The sequence below is a fragment of the Rattus norvegicus genome, chromosome 12, assembly GCF_021556685.1.
Source record: "Rattus norvegicus strain SHRSP/BbbUtx chromosome 12, alternate assembly SHRSP_T2T, whole genome shotgun sequence".
Classification (NCBI taxonomy): domain Eukaryota; kingdom Metazoa; phylum Chordata; class Mammalia; order Rodentia; family Muridae; genus Rattus; species Rattus norvegicus.
Genome location: NC_141545.1, coordinates 8,042,859 through 8,060,444, shown reverse-complemented (window position 1 = coordinate 8,060,444; position 17,586 = coordinate 8,042,859). Strand labels below are relative to the sequence as shown.

The window sequence follows — 17,586 nt, the reverse complement described above, 5'->3', positions numbered from 1 at the left end:
TGTCACATAGGTGTCCTACAACCCCTGGGCAGCCTTGAGGACCTGGGATTGAATTCTGTCAGAGACTCAAGCATGGAATTTGAGTTTTCAGAGCCTCAGTTTTGTGGTCTTGGAAATGGTATGGAGAATAGTGATGAATTTAGAGGAAGTTATGTATGTGGGGGTGGGTCAAGTGAGGATAATATTTTTAATGTTTTTCTGTTTATCTGTATCTTGACATGCACACAGGGACTGATATCCTTAAGTCACTGGCCTCTTCTTGTCATGTTAGGGGTCACAGAACCTTTTGAAAATTTAATTCCTTAAAAAAAAAGACTTTTTTTAAAAAAGAGTTTTATTTTATTTATATGAGTGCACTGTAGCTATCTTCAGACACACCAGCAGAGGGCATCAGATTACGGATGGTTGTGAGCTACCATGTGGTTGCTGGGAATTGAACTCAGGACCCCTGGAAGAGCAAGAAGTCAATGCTCTTAACCACTGAGCCATCTCTCCAGCCCCCTAAACGGAACTTTTAAAACTACATTTTGTGAGAATTAACGTAAACTGTTAATGGACACAACCTAGAATCATGTGAGAAGAGTCTCCATGAGGGCTTGCTTACATACAGTTGGCCTGTGGACCTGTCTGTACATGGTTGTCTTGAGTTAATTGATGTGGACAGTTTGACAGTTTACTGTGGGCGGCAACATTCCCTAGGCAGGGGGTCCTAGATACAGTGTGAAGAAATCAATGAACACATTAAGCAAGAATTGAGTGCCTATAGGTTAATGTCATTATGCAGGTGAAGGCAGGTACAGGATAGAACAAGGCCTGTCATTGGACAAGAAGGAAGAATGGGTGGGAGAAAGTTTTAGAAAGAGGCAGAGGAGACCAGAGCAAAGAGAGGAAGCAGCTGAGAGAACATGGCAGCCTCTCTCTGCACACTTACAGTTTGTTGTGACTATTCTTAAGGGATGGATGTGTGCAGGATTTTGTATGTCTAGATGAGCAAATTTATCTTATCTAGGGCAGTTTATATCCTTATCAATTGGATGTAAGTTTATTGTGTGGATGTATTGTACATTGAATATTTAACATGTAAATCTGGTTGTTGGGTTACAGTTCGTTGAGTTTCACTGGGTTGTTGGGAGTGTGAACAGAGTCCATAACAGGAAACTGTGCTAGGCTATAGAATGCTTGGGGCTGGCATGGTGTGGGGCCACGCTAGCATGTTCCTCAGAATAAGATGTGTGTGTCAGGCGTGGTAACCTGCCAAGGGGACAGCGTGTGAAAGCAGCTGACGGGAACAGCTAGAGCGCATGGATATGCGCGGAGTGGGAACTCTTGGGAACCATTTTTGCCACTTTTAAAATTATACGGCCACACTCCCCTAAGTTGCTTCTTTTTTTTTTTTTTAAAGAGTATTTAAACCACAGCAACATAAATTGAACTAAAACACACTTATTTGTATTTATGTGGGTGTGTCCGTGTGTTCCAGGGTGGATGTCAGGAAAATATATTTGGGAGTCAACTTTCTCCTTCTACCATGGGGGGTGGTAAATTGTTGGGAAGGGGGGTGTTTTCGTGCACTGCATATTCAAATACTGATTTTTGTACCCACAGATCTGGTTGCAGTCAGTATTGTCACTAATATGAAGCACTTCCTGATTTTGTATCAAAATTCCTCAGTATTTTGTAAACCATTGTTCTCCCCCATCTTCTGATTGGTTAAGGTAAAGGGCTGAAAAGCCTATGGCTGGGCAGGAGAGGAAAAGGCAGAACTTCTGAGTCCAGAGAGAGGGGGAGAGGATTTGCTGACACCCTGTCTGAAAAAGTCAAAGTTGAAGTTATAACGAACACCAAAGCAATTCGGATGGGTTCCTTCTCCCAAAAGCAGTTCTGGCCAATTGTGGCTTTTGTTCTCTGGGTTGAGGCTGGCTCTTCTCTCAGCCTCCAACTACCCCAGGACTTTGTTCTAGCCAGCTGGGCACAAACAAACATTTCATCCCCATTCTCTCATTTGCTGGGAATTCAGGCTTTGGAGGGCAGATCCCAGAGCAGGGGGTAGAACAGATCGTCAGTAGGCTGTCTGCCTGTGTTTCTTGAGTATCTGAACCACTTAGAGGAAGAGAGAGCTACAGTGCCTGGAAGCCATGATGTGTAGGGGATGTCATTTACTCTCATAAGCTAGGAACAGAGGTGTGGTGAGATGGCTCAGGTGGTAAAGGTGCTTACCACCAATGAAGACTGAGCTCAATCCCTGGGGTGGAAGGAGAGACCCAACTCCTGAACTTGTGAGACAGCCATTTGCACACCGAAGCACCTGCATGCTCACCCACCATAAATAAACACAAAACAAACAGAGGTCTGTCCCCTCTCATTTGTGTTCAGCTGTGCGAGCTGCCTGTGTTTACAGACATGATAACAGAGCGGCCTTGTTTTGTCTTCCTCCTCCAAGGTCACAGAGAGGCCTTGTCTCCTGAGCATGCTCTCTGTTGGGGAGGAGGACATTGGCTAGGGAACAGCAGTGACTGCCAGACCAGTGCCTGGCAACTCCAAGGACAGCTAGGAAGGGCAGGGCTTCAGTATTTCTCAACCAATCAGTCAAATCAAGCTCAGTCCTTCACCAGATGGTAGGAGCATGGCCTGCAGCTTTCAAAGCTGTGTCTCGTGTTTCCTGGAGAATGGAGACAGGAGCGCTGAGGAGAGCCTGGTAGCATGCAGGGGATCCACAGAGACAAGCATCGTGCAAACACAGGCCATTGGGAAGAGCACATATTCAGAGGATCTTGCTGGGTACAGCTGTGCTCATCTGGAATTTCAGCCCTTGTGAAATAGAGGCAGAAGGATTGCTGCAGGCTTGAGGCCGACCTAGGCTACAGAATGAGTTTCAGGCCACCCAGAGCTACAGAGTAAGACCCTGTCTCAAATAAGCAACCCCCCCCCCCCGCAAAAAAAAAAGAAAGAAAAAGAAAGTAAGCCCCAGAGTCACGTGTCGTTGTACATACTTGTCATCCCTGCACTTGGGAAGCAGAGAAGAAATTATGTCTCTAGGATGGTTCAAGGCCATCCTATGCTACATAACACGTTCCAGAATAGCTTGACTCGGTGACTGGGAAGGTGGCTAAGTTGATAAAGGGTTGGCTATGCAAGTATAAGGACCCAAGATCAGTCCCCTGAACTTGTATTTAAAAGCAGGGTAAGGTGGCAGGATTCTAATTCCAGCACCAGGGAGACAGAGACAGATGGATCGCTGGGACTTGATGACAAGCCAGCCTATCCTAATTGGTGAGTTCCAGGCCAGTGAGAGACACTATCTCAAAAATGAAGTGGAAGACATTGCCTTCTGGGCTCTACATGCAGGTGCGTGCGTGCATTCCCACTCACAGGAGCTCGATATATACAACAGTGACGGAGGGGAAGAGAGGAGTAAGGAATGCTCAGAAGGTGTGATTGGGAAGGGCCCTTAAAATGAAAACATTTATGCAGGGTCCTGAGAATCATGTTTGCAAGATGAGCGCAGGCTACAGGGCAGCACCCTGTTTCAAACATGAAAGTGGAAAGAAAGAAAAGAAACTATGAACAGGGGGTGAGGTTGGGAGCCATCTAGGTATCTAGAAGGAAAGCGTTCCAGGCAGAGGGAACAACTGTGCAAAGGCCCTGAGGCAGAAAGATGTTTCCTTTGAAGAAACAGGAGGAAAGAGATGTGGTTAGAAGCAGGGAGGTGAGGAGTGAAGTAATAGAGGTTGAAATAAACAGGGAACGTCTTTCAAAACTGAATCAATTATTCAGGTGGGAAAATGCAACAAAGGGACCGCTTCGAATCTACCAGGTTAGCTATCGGAAACGGGGGTGGGATGGGCGTGACTAATGAGGCTTCAGTCCTAGTGCCTTGTGGATGAAGATGAAACATTGAACGGCTGCTATAGTAAACAGGCAATTCCTCAGAAAGTTCGGAGTGAATTGCTTATGTACTGGATGGAGGCATCACCTGTCAATAAAAAGCTGATTGGCCAATGAGCTGAGGCAGGAAGTAGGAGGTGGGAGTTCCTGGCAGAAAGAGAGGGATTCTGGGATATGGTGAGGTGCAGGAGAGGATTTCTCCCTGAACTCTGAGAAGTCAGTCTCATGAACCCGAGGAGAGGTAACTGGCCATGTGGCAGGACTTAGAATATAGAATAAAGGAGACAACTGAGTTAGAAGCTGTTGGAAATGAGCCAATGCTATCAGCCTAGGTATTTATTCATATACAAGAAGTCTCAGAGTCGTTGCTTTAGGGAATTTGGGCATGGGTGGAAAAGCTCAAGGTTACAGTCAAACATGGAGTGAGGAGGCTCAGCAAGGCAAGGTGTCTGCTGAAGACCCAAGCTTGGACCCAACTGACTCCTCAGAGTTGTCCTCTGATTCGCACACATGTTCAGTGGCACGCTTACATGTGTGCATATGTGCATGCACACCCATACATACATTAAATAAATAAAATGTAAAAATTGGTTTTTGAAAGTTAAACAGAGTTTGGGGTGTAACTCAATGATAGAGTGTTTGCCAACCAAGTGTAAGGCCCTCGGTTCTATGCCCAGTAAAAACACACACACACACACACACACACACACACACACACTCACACATACACACTCACATACACACACTCACACACACATTCATACACACACTCACACACACACTCACACACACTCACACACACTCACACTCACACACACTCACACACTCTCACACTCACACACACTCAAACACACACGCATACATACTCACATATACATACTCACACATACACACACTCACACACACTCACACACACTCTCACACACACTCACACATACACACACTCACACACACTCACACACACTCATACACACATACTCACACACACACTTACACTCACATACACACACTCACACACACACACACTCACATACACACTCACACACTCACACACACACACAAACTGCTGCCTCTGGTGGTGTATGTTTGTAATCTTAGTGCTAGGGAAGTAGAGACAGGAAGATCTCTGGGGCTGGTCACCACGCTGAATTAGTGTTCTGGGTAACGTGAGAAACTTGTCTCAAAATTAAGTGCAGATCAATTGAGGGAGACACCTGAGGTTTTACCTCTGGCCTCCATATGCTTGTTTCCAGATACATACACTACCACCACCACCACCACAACCACCACCAATCACCACTCCCTCAAAAAAAAAAAATTGAAGAGAAAAGAAATAATCACCAAATGAGTCAGTCATTCCATTCGTGAGACTGTGCGGTGGTTTGAATATGCGTGGCTCATGGGAAATGGTATTATTAGAAGGTGTGGCCCTATTGGAGGAGGTGTAGCCTTGTTAGAGGAAATGTGTCACTGTGGAGGCAGGGCTTTGAGGTCTCATAAATATGTTCAAGTCTGGCCACTGTGATCCAGACCCTTCTCCTCCTGGCTGCCTTCAGATCAAGATGTAGAACTCTCAGCTCCTCCAGCACCGTGTCTGCCTGCACGCTGCCATGCTTCTCACTATGATGATAATGGACTAAACCTCTGAAACTGTAAGCCAGCTCCGATGAAATGGTTTTTCTTATAAGAGTTGCCTTGGTCATGTCCTTTCACAGCAATGAAACCCTAGCTAAGACAGATTGAAACCATGGATTTGAATACCTGCATACTCCTGAATGATCATAACATCTGTATTCCTAAGAGTCAAAAGATGGTCAGAGCCTAGATGTCCAGCAACAGGTTACTGGATAAACACATTGTGGTCTATCAAGTGTGTGTGTGTGTGTGTGTGTGTGTGTGTGTGTGTGTGTGTGAGTGTGTGGTGTGTGTGAGTATGAGTGTGTGTGGTGTGTGCGAGTATGAGTGTGTGTGTGAGCGTGTGTGTGAGTGTATGTGAGTGTGAGTGTGTGTGGTGTGAGTGTGAGAGTGTGAGTGTGTGTGTGAGCGTGTGTGTGTATGTGAGTGTGTGTATGTTGATACACATACACACTGTATTAGCTTTCCATTATTGTAACAATAATACAATTAAATTATCAGAGGGAAAGAATTAGTTTGGTCTTGGGAGGCTTCAGTGTATAATCTCTTAGCTTTATAGCTTGGGTTTGTGGGATTCAGTGCATCATGGCCAGAGTTTTCCATGATTTCCAGGAAGCAAAGGGAGACAGAAACATTGGATACCAATATTTCTTTCCAGGGCACATTCCCAATGATCTAATCTTCCTTCACTTCCTTCACCTTATTTTAAAAAATTATTTATTTATTACATATAAGTACACTGTAGCTATCTTCAGACACACCAGAAGAGAGCATCAGGTCCCATTACAGATGGTTGTGAGTCACTATGTGGTTGCTGGGAATTGAACTCAGGACCTCTGGAAGAGCAGTCAGTGCTCCTAACCACTGAGCCACCTCTCCAGCCTGATTCCTTCACCTTTTAAAGCAGCAGTTCTCAGCCTGTAGGCAGCGACTCTCACAGGGATCGCATATCAGATATCCTGCATATCAGATATTTACATTATAATTTATAACAGTAGCAAAATGACACTTATGAAGTAGCAAAGAAATAATGTTATGGTTGGAGTTACCACAACATGAGGAACTGTACTAAAGGGTTGCAGTATCAGAAGGGCTGAGAAACCACTCTTACAGAAACAAACAAGGGCTGAAGAGATGGCCAAGGAGTTTTAAGCTCATATGTCTCCTCCAGAGGACCAAATTCGTTTTTCAGTCCTACGTCCTCAGGCAGCTCATAGCTAGCTCCAGGGGGTTCAATGCTTCTGCCTCTGAGGCCCCCATACACACAGTCTTGAGAGCCTATGCTCACATGAGCACACCTCACGTGCACACGTATACACACACTCACACACACGCACACACAGAGCTGATGGCGAGAGGACACTGTCCGAATAGGTAGGCTGCCTACCAGTCAAACAGGAAGCTCTAGGCTTTCACAGTCGTCCTCCAGCCTGGGGCAGCTTTTCAGAGCTTTTTGCATCACCCCTGCTCCTGTTAGAAACCTCAATAAACTCACTGCTTCACCACGTTAGACCAGAGTGAAATCATTCCTTTGCTGGAGTCTCCATCTTTCCTTTTCTAACTGAGCTAGATTCCCAACCTCCTACCCAGTAAGCTTTACTACCTGACCTTTATCTAGGCTTTAACCGCCTACGCATAACTCACCACCCTGAGAGACTTTTCTTTGTCACTTCATTCTGCTCCTGTGTGTGTATGTGGCGGGGGCGGGGCTGTGACTGCTGTTCAGTAGGTAGGACATTAGCCTAGCACGCAGAAAGCTTTGGGTTCCATCCCAGCATGGCACAAACCGGACTTGGTGACACACACCTGTCACGCCAGCACTTTTGAGGTGGAGGCAGGAGGATAAGGAGTCCAAGGCCAGTCTTGGCTACAAATTAATTCACTTGGGGTCCAGCTTGGACTACATAAAATCCTGTTTCAAAACAAATCCTCAAAATACTTGTGTTTTTCCCCCTCTAAACAAAACGAAACAAAACAGGCTGGTTAAAGTGAATCCTCTGGTGCGGTGTCCTGATAGATGTGGATCGAGCACCTTTAAGTGATTGACTTTTGTCCTTCCTGGAAGGAAGAGTGGAAGAGAACTTTGGATATTTTGTAGTTGCTTTTACACACACGCACACGCACATGCGCAGGCGTGCAAGCGCGGGCTGTAACCATGGTCAGAGGACAGCTTGCCCACAGTCAGTTCTTACCTTCGACCATGCCAGTCCCAAGGGTGGAACTGGTGTCTCCAGGCCTGACCTACATGTGCCTCTACCCATTGTGCCATCCTGCTGGCCCCGTGCTCCCTATGTAGATCTGGCTGGCCTCGAACTCACTGAGAACCTCTGCCGCCCCCTGTCCCCTGAATGCTTGAATTAAAGGTACTCGTCCGGTTCAATTTTTCTTCTAAAGTGCCAGTAGCCTGGTGACATCTATGATGTCTTGGGGCCTTGTGCCACATGCCTGTCATCCAACACTTGGGAGACTGAATAAGGAGTGTAAGGCCAGTTTGAGTACTTGGTGAGCTCAAGGACAGCTTGAGTTAAAAAAAAAAAAAAAAAAAAAAAAGGCAACAATAAAAAAAAATCTAATCACTCCTCAAAGAAGATGAAAATCAAGATGCCTTATGAGAGGACACCAGTCGCAGAGGCTCAGACCGACAAGCTGATACAGCAGGTACTTGAAGCCTACAAGTGAAGGAGAAATCCCTTTGTGTGGGTCTGACAAGAGCTTTGACTTGCATTTTTTCCCCCTGCGGACAATGAATTAATTTTTGAAACATTTTGCTTGTGGAATTGCCTAAGCAGCCGTGGAGCGAATTGCAACGGGCTTTAAAGGTCATTCTGGGTGCCCATGGGCAGGGAGTACATACGTGGCAGCAATACATTTTGCAAACTGGGTTCGGGTTAGCTCGCCTACAAGGTACCAGGACTGGGACAAAGGGCGGGCAGTTGCGCCTGCGCCGACCTTCGGACCTTTCGGAAAGGAGTTTGGCCCCGCCCCGGGTGACGTCACGATCGAGTTGCCATGGCTCTGCTGAACGGTCTGGCTTCCGCGCTGGAGTCCTACAGGGGCCGGGACCGCCTGGTGAGAGGAAGCGTGGGGCCGTGGCGGGACCGGAGTGACCTGGAGTTTGGTCAGGACTCAGAGATGAGGAAAACAGGCCAGAGAGGGGGTCCTAAAGGGACCGATATCGGCAGGCTGGTGTCTTACATGAGAACCTCCTACCTCAGCCTCCCGAATTGCTGGCCTTACAAGTGTGTGCTGGCCTTACAGGTGTGTGCCATCGTCACACACAGCTTGCGACTAGTAATTTCTGACCAGCAAATGAAATAGTGAAAGATCTGGGATTGTAGCCCACTGCTTTCCTAGCATAGATGAAACTTTAAGGTTCGTCCTCAGCACCGCATAAACCAGGTATGTTGGTACAGGCCTGTGATCTCGGCACTCTTAATGGAAAGAACAGTAGTTCAAGGCCAGCCTGGGCTACGTGATACCTTGTCTCAAAAAAAAAAAAAAAAAAAAAAAAAAAAAGAAAGAAAGAAAGAAAGAGAGAAAAAGAAACAAAGATACAAGGGTAGTGAGCCTGCTGAATTTCCCCATTGTAAGTCTGTTGTAAGTCTCTTATTGAATGGCCTCCTCTCTAAAGCCTTTCAGGCAAATTGCTGTTTTGCCTCCAAGACTGCTCTTTCAGTCCTGCTGAAGGCATGGCTAGGGTGGGAAGAGCCTTGTGCCCCTGTCTATGGGCAAAGGAGTGCCTAGGAGGTGGTAGTTTTGTTTCCTTTGAACCTGTCATTTCAACCACTGGTGACTGAGCTGACACTCCAATGGGACTCTCCATGACAACTCTTTTCCCCACTTTCCCTTCCCCCTCTGTCTTCTGTCTTTGTTGAAACAGGGCCTTGTTATGTAGTTCAGTTCTATAGTTCAGGTTACCTATACCTTACCTTGTTGCTCCGGCTGACCTTGAACTTTCTTGTCCTTCTGCCTCAGCTCCTCGAGTACTGGCTATGATGACAGGTGTGCCTCACCACCTGGCTATGTGGCCCCTTTTGAATTCTGATGAATTAAGCTCTCATCTTAACCTCTGAGCCTGGGATGTTGGCTCAGTTGGTAGAGTGCTTATGTAGCATGCAGGAGGACTTGGTCTCAGTCCCCCGCACACCGGATGTGTTGCTGTACACCTCTCATTCCAGAGTTTGGGAGGTGGAAGCAGGAGGATTAGGAATTCTAATCATGACCAATGTCTGGCTAGCCTGGGCTATGTGAGACCTCATCTCAAATTAACAACCACAATAAAGTTACATCTTTAAAGAAAAGGAAGGGGGGGGGTCTGGAGAGATTGCTCAGTGGTTAGAGCACTGATTGCTCTTCTAGAGGTCCTGAGTTCAAATCCCAGCAACCACATGATGGCTCACAACCATCTGTAATGGGATCCGATGCCGATGCCCTCTTCTGGTGTGTCTGAAGACAGCGTCAGTGTACATATAATAAATAAATTGAGACAGAGAGAGAGAGAGAGAGAGAGAGAGAGAGAGAGAGAGAGAGGGTTTCTGTTTTAGCCAGGTTTAGTGCCTCATGCTTGTTATTACAGCCTGTGGATGCTGAGGCAGGGGAATGATGGTGACTTGCTGGCTATGTGGTGAGTGAGGTGAAACTGGCGGCCAGCCTCAGCAAGCATAAGAAAAGAAGATAAAAACCTTTCAGATTGGATTGCAAGTTTAACTCTTACAACTTCCTGGTTTTTTGAGACCGGGTAGCCCAGGCTAGCTTTGAACTTGGGGGTGATCCTCCTGCCTCAGTCTCAAGTACTGAGAAATATAGACTTGAGCCACCATGGCCAGCAACTCTTCCAACTCTTTCCAGGTTCCATCCTAAAGGGCTGCGTGTGTGGTGGGGATTGCAGCTCAGCCATGATTGGGACCGTGGTAACTGCTTCTGGTCTCCCACAGATCCGGACACTGGGGTATGGCTGCCAGCTCATCGGTGGGGTCCTAGTGGAACAGTGTCCCAGCAGGTCCGAAGTGGGACGGCGCTTGCTGGTGGTGTCAGCCCAGCTCAGTCACTGCAGGACTGTCTTGCGACTCTTCGATGACCTGGCCATGTTTGTCTACACTAAACAGTATGGCCTGGGGGCAGAGGTAACAGAGTCAGTGGGGGCTGTATGTAGGGAGAGGGGACTAGAACTTCCCAAGGAACAAGAGCAATGGCTTCCGTGGCTACTTCCAACCGTGTGACCTTATTTTGTATGGCAGCATTGGCCGAAGAACTGGAGCCTTGTACGTGATGCCTAAGCACTTTACTGTTAAGCCACACACACTGCCCCTGAGTTGAGGTGGACAGAGACAGCACTCCTGAAAGGTCTCTTTTGAACACTCCCATATGTGTGCACGCGCGCACACACACACACACACACACACACACACACACACACACTGAAAGTCCCCAGGGGCGGGGAGGGGGGCTATGCTTGTCATCCTAGCACATGAGAAATAGAGGTAAGTGGATCTGGGGTTTGACACACATAGCTCAGTCGGTGAAATGCTTGTGTCATCTTGAGAACCTGAGTGTGATTCCCAAAGCCCGCGTAGAATAAAGTGTGTGCGGAGGCTTGTGCTTGCAGTCCCCTTCTGGAGAGGCATTGGGGGAGGATCCTTGGGGACACTGCCCAAGCAGCCTAGCTTCAGGACTGTGAGAGAGAACGTCTCAGAAAACAAACAAGCAAACAACAACAATAAACCAGTGCAGGCTGTGCAGATGGCTCAGTGGGTAAAGTGCTTGCTGCACAAGTATGAGGACCCGACTTCAAATCTCCAGGACCCACATAAATCTCAATAAGGTAATGTCTCTGACTAGCATTTCTATAGGGAGGTGAGATGTGGAGACTAGAGAATCCCCAGAAGCATGAAGGACAGCTAGTTTGGTGAGAGGAGTGGGGAGAAAGACTCCAGTCAGAATAGAAGCCAAGGACTGAGGACACCAGGGTTGCCATCCAACTGTCACACGTGCTGTGGACACAGGCACCTATACAAGAATGCACACACACTCCCCATACTGACACCCATACCTTAGAGGACTCACAACTGTCTATAACTCCATCTCCAGAGAACCTCACACCCTTTCCTGGCCTCCAAAAGCACTTGCACTACTGTGCATGTAAATACACACACACACACACACACACACACACACACACACACACACCATAAAGTTCAAGAGCATCCTTAGCTGTAGAGTGAGTTTGAGACCAGCCTCAGGTATATGGGAGACTCTGTCTTTAAAACAAGATTCCTGGGGCCAGACAGATGGCTCAGTGGTTGAGAGGACTTGTTGCTTAATCATGAGGATCAGAATATGGTTCCCAGCACTCATTTACCGCCGCTCACAAATGCCTCTACCTCCAGCTTCAAGGGATCCCCCGCCCTCTTCTGGCCCTGGAGGGTACTGCATACTTACGGGTGTGTTTATGTGTGCACAGCAGGCACACGTAAGTCAATACAGATTAAGGAGCAGCAACAACAAACTCTGCTGTCTATCCCTGGCCTCGCAATGTTTGTGGCTGGTGTAAGGCTTGGGGTTTTGACAGCTCTCGAGGGGATTCCATTGCTTGAGTTAAGACCCCGTGAGCTGTCCACTGAGCACGAGCCGAGGAAGCCAGGCCCAGCCCTTTTCTTGCACAGCTGTTAGTAGTGGACTGTACTGCCCTGGCACCAGGGTACAGACTGTGGCCCTGGGGAAGTCTTGTGGTGCCAGAATGGGTGGTGGGGAGGTCTGACTTGCAGGCCCACCCCCACCTCTTGGTTTCATAGGAGGAGGACGTCTTCATCCGATGGTTGTCTGTCTTGAGTAACATGGCTGACCAACTCTACTATCCTTGTGAGCATGTCGCCTGGGCTGCCGATGCTAAGGTCCTCCAGGTGGACTCTGCTCGGTGGTGGACACTGAGCACAGCCTTCTGGAGTCTCTCTCTACTCCTTGGAGCTGTCAAGTAAGTGACATCTGCCAGAGGGGCCACCCGAGGTCCCCAGGTGGTGTTACCTCAGCAGAGGCCCAAAAGTTAGCAAGTCTTCACATACTGGAGTTTCCTTCCTTATATTTATTATTTTTAACTTTGTGTTTGAATGTTCTGCCTGTATGTATGTCTGTGCACCCTTTGTGTGCAGTGCCCACGAGAAGCCAGAAGAGGGCGTCAGATCCCTGGAACTGGAGTCACAGACAGTTAGGAGCTGCCTTGTGGGTGCTGGGAACCAAAACCAGGTCCTCTACAAGAGCAGCCAGTGCCCTCAGCTGCTGAGCCGTCTCTCCCGTCTCTCCCGCCCCTCCCCTGCTGTTTGACCCTCTGTTTGTTTCTGGTAAGGTAACTGCTATAAAAGTTGGATACAAATGGGGTTAAACAACACATCAGTTAGTTCACAGTAGTAGAGGTCAAAAGGGTGAAATTAGTTCCATAGGGTAAGCCCAGGTGGGGCAAGGCCAGGCCCTTCTGGAGCCTCCATAGTGTATCCACTTGTATCTTTGTCTAGCCAGCCCACATCCCTTTGCTTACGCCCCCTCCTCTAAAGAACTGGCACCTCAGAGTCTTTTATCTCTCCTCCTCTCTCTCCCCGTCTTCGGCACTCTCTCCTAACGGATGCATTTTCTTTTGAGAGCTTTTAGAGATTCCACTTCTCATTACGTTGATGGTGTAGTGCGTGCCAGTGCATGTGCCCATGCTAGAAGAGGACGTTGGGAGTCTGTGAGGGGCTGGTTACCTCCAGTTGTGAGCTGCCCACCATGAATGCTGGGAACCGAATTCACCCTCTGCAAGAGCAGTACACTGGCTCCTAGCCCCCGAGTCCTAGCCCCCGAGTCCCTTCTCCAGTCCCGTTAACTATAAACATGAGTGTATAGATTATTTGTGTTTGCATGTGAATGTGGTGGTATGGGTGTGTGTGTGTGTGTGTGTGTGTGTGTGGTCACCTAGTCTTGGGAGGAAGTGTCTGTAGGCAGCAGCCTCAGACTAAGTATCTGGGAGGAGGAAGCTGCAGCAGTTTTTGTACTCAGACCCCCTAGGGAACCTTTGCAATGTCTCTTTTGGGAAGCTTTGCCACTCCCATGGGGCTGAGGCATGGGAGTCCTTGACACGGCCGTACCGCTGTCAACAATACATATTCACTCAGGAGTTCCTCACTCAGGGCTTCCTTTGCTCTCTAGTAAATAATATGACCTCCACCCTTAGCCCATTAGCTCACAGGCTAATCTGATCCTAAATCAAGGTCTTCCTCTCAGAGGATTCTAGGCCGAGTCAGTTTGACAATTAAAGCTCACTAGGCCAGAAGCCCAGGCTTTGCCCCACAAAGTGACAAGTGTCTCTTCCAAGGCTCAGCTAGTCCCTGTGCATGAGGCCACCTCAGAATTCCCTGGATTGAAGGCAGCAGAGGCCCTTGCTGCCATAACTGCCGTGGGCAGCCGACCCTGCTGCTCCCGGCTCTGACAGAGCATCCCTGTGTCTCCTGTGTTGCAGGTCCCTGTGGACAATGTTGAAGCTAAGGCAGAAGCTGCGGAGCCCCACAGGCCCCTTTGCAAGGTACCTTGTCCTAACCTTCCCTTCAGGGTGTAGAGTCCGCCTCTCTGATCCATGCCCCTGCTGAGCCTTGCAGGGCTCATGTGGGAACATTTTCCCTGGAGAGTTGTAAAAAGATGTCCGCTGTGCCTCAAAGGGCACCAGTGACAAACTAAAGTACAGTTCAGTCAAGCTTCGTCTCGGGCAGCCCTACTAAGGGGACCTCTAAACAGCTGTTATCATTGGAAAGTCTCACTGCAGCATGGGAGACAACTTCCTCCTAGCTTCCTAGCACCCCATGTAATCAGGGTAGAATTGCATACAGCAGGGCTGGGAGCTCGAAGGAAGCAGCTAAAATGTCTGATGAAGGTCCAGTGACCCTCCTCACATCTCCATAGATGAGGGAAAGCCGGCATTCAGCAGCCCTGATGGCTGTTAGGTCCAGTGACCCTCCTCACGTCTCCATAGATGAGGGAAAGCCGGCAGTCAGCAGCCCTGATGGCTGTTAGGTCCATTGACTCTCCTCACGTCTCCAAAGATGAGGGAAAGCCGGCAGTCAGCAGCCCTGATGGCTGTTAGGTTCAGGGATGGATCATGTGCTGGCTCAGAGTGATGCGTGTAATGTGTGTGTTCACAGAGCACTGCTTTAGCCTCTGGGTGGGAAGTCCTGCTTTTCCCCCGGTAGCGAGACAAGTTTGTTAGAATGAGGACTGTAGGCTGAGCCTTCATGCAGCCTACCTCGTAGCAGGGTGGGTGATGCGAAGTTGAGGCAACAGTCACACTTCCTGTCCTCCAAACCTAAGGATTCTGAGGAGGTGTGGGAGGGAGGCTGTAGGCCATTCTGTGCTTGCTTTCTTCTGGGCAATAGGAAAGGGCAGGCACTGAGCGGCCCTCCCCCCTCTCCCACAGCCAGCTGCCCAGGAGCAAATGGAGAGCTGTGGAAGCAAGGATCTGGTCAGAAGCTTTAACTCTGCTCAGCAACCTGGCTGACCTGGCAAATGCTGTGCACTGGTTGCCCCCAGGTGTCCTGTGGGCTGGCTGCTTCCCTCCTTGGCTGGTGGGCCTCATGGGTACCATCTCCTCCATCCTCAGCGTGTATCAAGCTGCCAGGGCTGGCAAACAGGCTGAGGCAGACAGCCCTTGATGAGGCCCTGGAGGCAGGCAGAGGACACTGTGGTGCTCAACGAGACTCAGATTCCCAGAGCGGGAACCACTGGCGGGGGGGGGGGGGGGGAGCATCCATAATTGTGTCCTCCTCCTCCGGTGCTGGCCCCTGGGTGGGGTGGGAAAGGGGCTCAAATGAGATCTTTCCAGGCCCCAGCTAGGGTTTCAGGAGAAGCTGCTCCTCTGGGGGGGAGGGGACACACGAGAATCTCAGGGCCCCCGGAGCCAAGGCTTGCAGAGTCCCGGGAGGGCAATGCTAGAGCCTCCCATGGGCTGGCTTGCCTAAAGGGAGACATGTTGCCCCTCAGGTTGGGCTTTGGCAAAGCTGGAATATAGGAATGTCTATTAAATTTCTTGGTTTGGTGCCAGTTTGTATATGAGGTGATTAGAGCAGTCCCACTCTGACCTTCCCTCCTCTGGGCCTGGGTCACAAGGTTTGCTCTCATAGGTGCACTGAGCATGCGTGGGAAACCACTCACCTCTGTTCCACCCCTTGGCCCACTGGCCTCTCGGTGTCTGACTGACCTGTACCACAGAGCCCAGGACCAGGAGCCAGTTCTACACTTCCTGCCATTCTCAGAGGGAAACTGTAGGTTGTTGCCCTAAACGAGGGACCAAGGGCCACAGAGTCCCCATTTAAGCTGGGGTCAGGCTATGGTTGTTGGCCTCTCTGAAGACGTGTAGATAAATTGTGTCCTCTATCAAAGGGAGGGGTTGGGGATTTAGCTCAGTGGTAGAGCGCTAGGCCCTGGGTTCGGTCCCCAGCTCCGAAAAAAAAAAAAAAAAAAAAAAAAAGGAAAAAAGAAAAAAAAAAAGAAAAAAGAAAAAAAAAAGAAAAAAGAGACCATGGTAAGTGGGGGGTCCTTTCTTTCTTTCTCTCTCTCTCTCTCTCTCTTTCTTTCTTTCTTTCTTCTCTGTCTGTCTGTCTGTCTTTAAACAATTGAAGCGTTTATTACATTTCAGTGTGTGTGTCACAGCTCCCACCATCCACGTCCTGGGGATTGAGCTCAGTTTGGTAGACTTGGCCGTGAGCACCTGTACTCTGGGACCATCTCACCGTTCACATGTATGGTTTTTAATCTGAAAGCCAAGCATGAGAGACAGTGGCCTTTGAACTTCATACAGTGCCAGCCTTGTGTGTGCTGAGACAGTCCCGCTGCATAGGCTGCCTGCTTCCAAGCACAGACATCCCTTTCCCTTCCCTGCCGATTCTTGGTACTAGGGATGGAGGACTCGTGTTCTACTGGAGATTCAATGCCCTCTAACTCCCACCCTTTTGGTGTTGGCCAAAGTCCCAGAAACTTTCTTATAAGGAAGACAGGTGGTGGACCACTGGGATGCTGGGACCACTTAGGGTAGTGGGGTGCAGGGCCCCAGCAGAGCACTCTGCCCTTTTGCTTGTGGGCACCTACCTGTGCAGGGCTCATGGGTAGGCCAGGATCAGCGCCTATCTCTGGTGGTCCCACCTGCTCTAACTCCCAAGGCCATCGGGGTCAGGGTCCTGGTATCTGTTCCTCACCTCAAGACCGAGTCCATGAGCCCTCTGAGCAGTCAGGGTGCCAGGAAGACAGAGGCTGAGCTTGAGGTCCAGGCCTTGCATGGGAAGACCTTTGACGTTAACCATGTATGGTACAGACATGGAACAAAAGGACGGACACTTCCAGAAAGGGCAGCCCCCCACCCCCCCGCCAAATTGTCCAGTGGTTCTGGATGGGATGGAACGAAGATCTCAGTGTACTAGCCAAATCCCCCACCAGTGAGCTCCAGTCCCCATGATCGCTTACTTTTCTGTGTTTGCAACAAGGCCTTATTTGGTCAGGTTGCCTTGAATTTACTATGTAGTCAAGGATGCTTGAAATATTTTTGGGACAGGGTCTCACTATGTAGCCTGGGCTGTCCTCAAACTCATAGAGGTCTGCCTCTGCCCCGAGTAGTGGCATTCAAGGTGTGTGCCACCATACCCAACTAAACTTTTATTTTTCAGAAAAAGACTTGTGTGTGTGCCCTAGTACACATGTGTGGACCACACGCAGGCCTGGTGCCTGTGGAGGTTGGGTCTCCTCGGTCTGGAGTTAACATGATCGGAGCCACCATGGGAAACAAATCCAGGCCCTGGCTAGGAGCACCCAGTTCTCTCACCAGCCCCCAGACCTTAACCAGGAATAAATGAATAAGTAGTAAGTGTGTGAATGCTGGCGTGTGTGAAGGTCTAGGACGGACTTCGGTCCCAGCAGCTTGAGAGTCTCTTCATTGTTTACCGTTGTGTCATGCCGGCTGGCCAGACCCTTGCATGAGTGCTGGGATTGCAGGTGCACGCTGCTCAGGCTGGCTTTGAACCCGGCTCAGGCCCTCACACTTCCGTGGCAAGCACTACGCAC

The 17,586-nt window shown here is 49.1% G+C and overlaps 1 protein-coding gene across 10 annotated transcripts; it reads left to right on the top strand.

Moving 5' to 3' along the window:
* Positions 1 to 31: 31 nt before the first annotated feature.
* On the top strand, positions 32 to 17,370 carry Pex11g (peroxisomal biogenesis factor 11 gamma). Of its 10 annotated transcripts, XM_087577833.1 has the most exons (7): positions 8,513 to 8,589; positions 10,455 to 10,643; positions 12,312 to 12,490; positions 14,006 to 14,068; positions 14,954 to 15,101; positions 15,789 to 15,797; positions 17,218 to 17,370. In XM_087577833.1, exons 1-7 carry the CDS (start codon positions 8,530 to 8,532, stop codon positions 17,287 to 17,289), a joined length of 720 nt encoding a protein of 239 aa, XP_087433959.1. In that variant the 5' UTR covers positions 8,513 to 8,529; the 3' UTR covers positions 17,290 to 17,370.
* Positions 17,371 to 17,586: the final 216 nt, after the last annotated feature.

What these genes read in the sequence shown, in the direction of transcription:
- Pex11g (XM_087577826.1), top strand. Translation starts at nt 8,530, where the DNA reads ATGGCTCTGCTGAACGGTCTGGCTTCCGCGCTGGAGTCCTACAGGGGC. An exon ending in AGTGTGTGCTGGCCTTACAG is followed by an intron (nt 8,779 to 10,454) that starts GTGTGTGCCATC and finishes GGTCTCCCACAG; the next exon opens with ATCCGGACACTGGGGTATGG. An exon ending in CTACTCCTTGGAGCTGTCAA is followed by an intron (nt 12,491 to 14,005) that starts GTAAGTGACATC and finishes CCTGTGTTGCAG; the next exon opens with GTCCCTGTGGACAATGTTGA.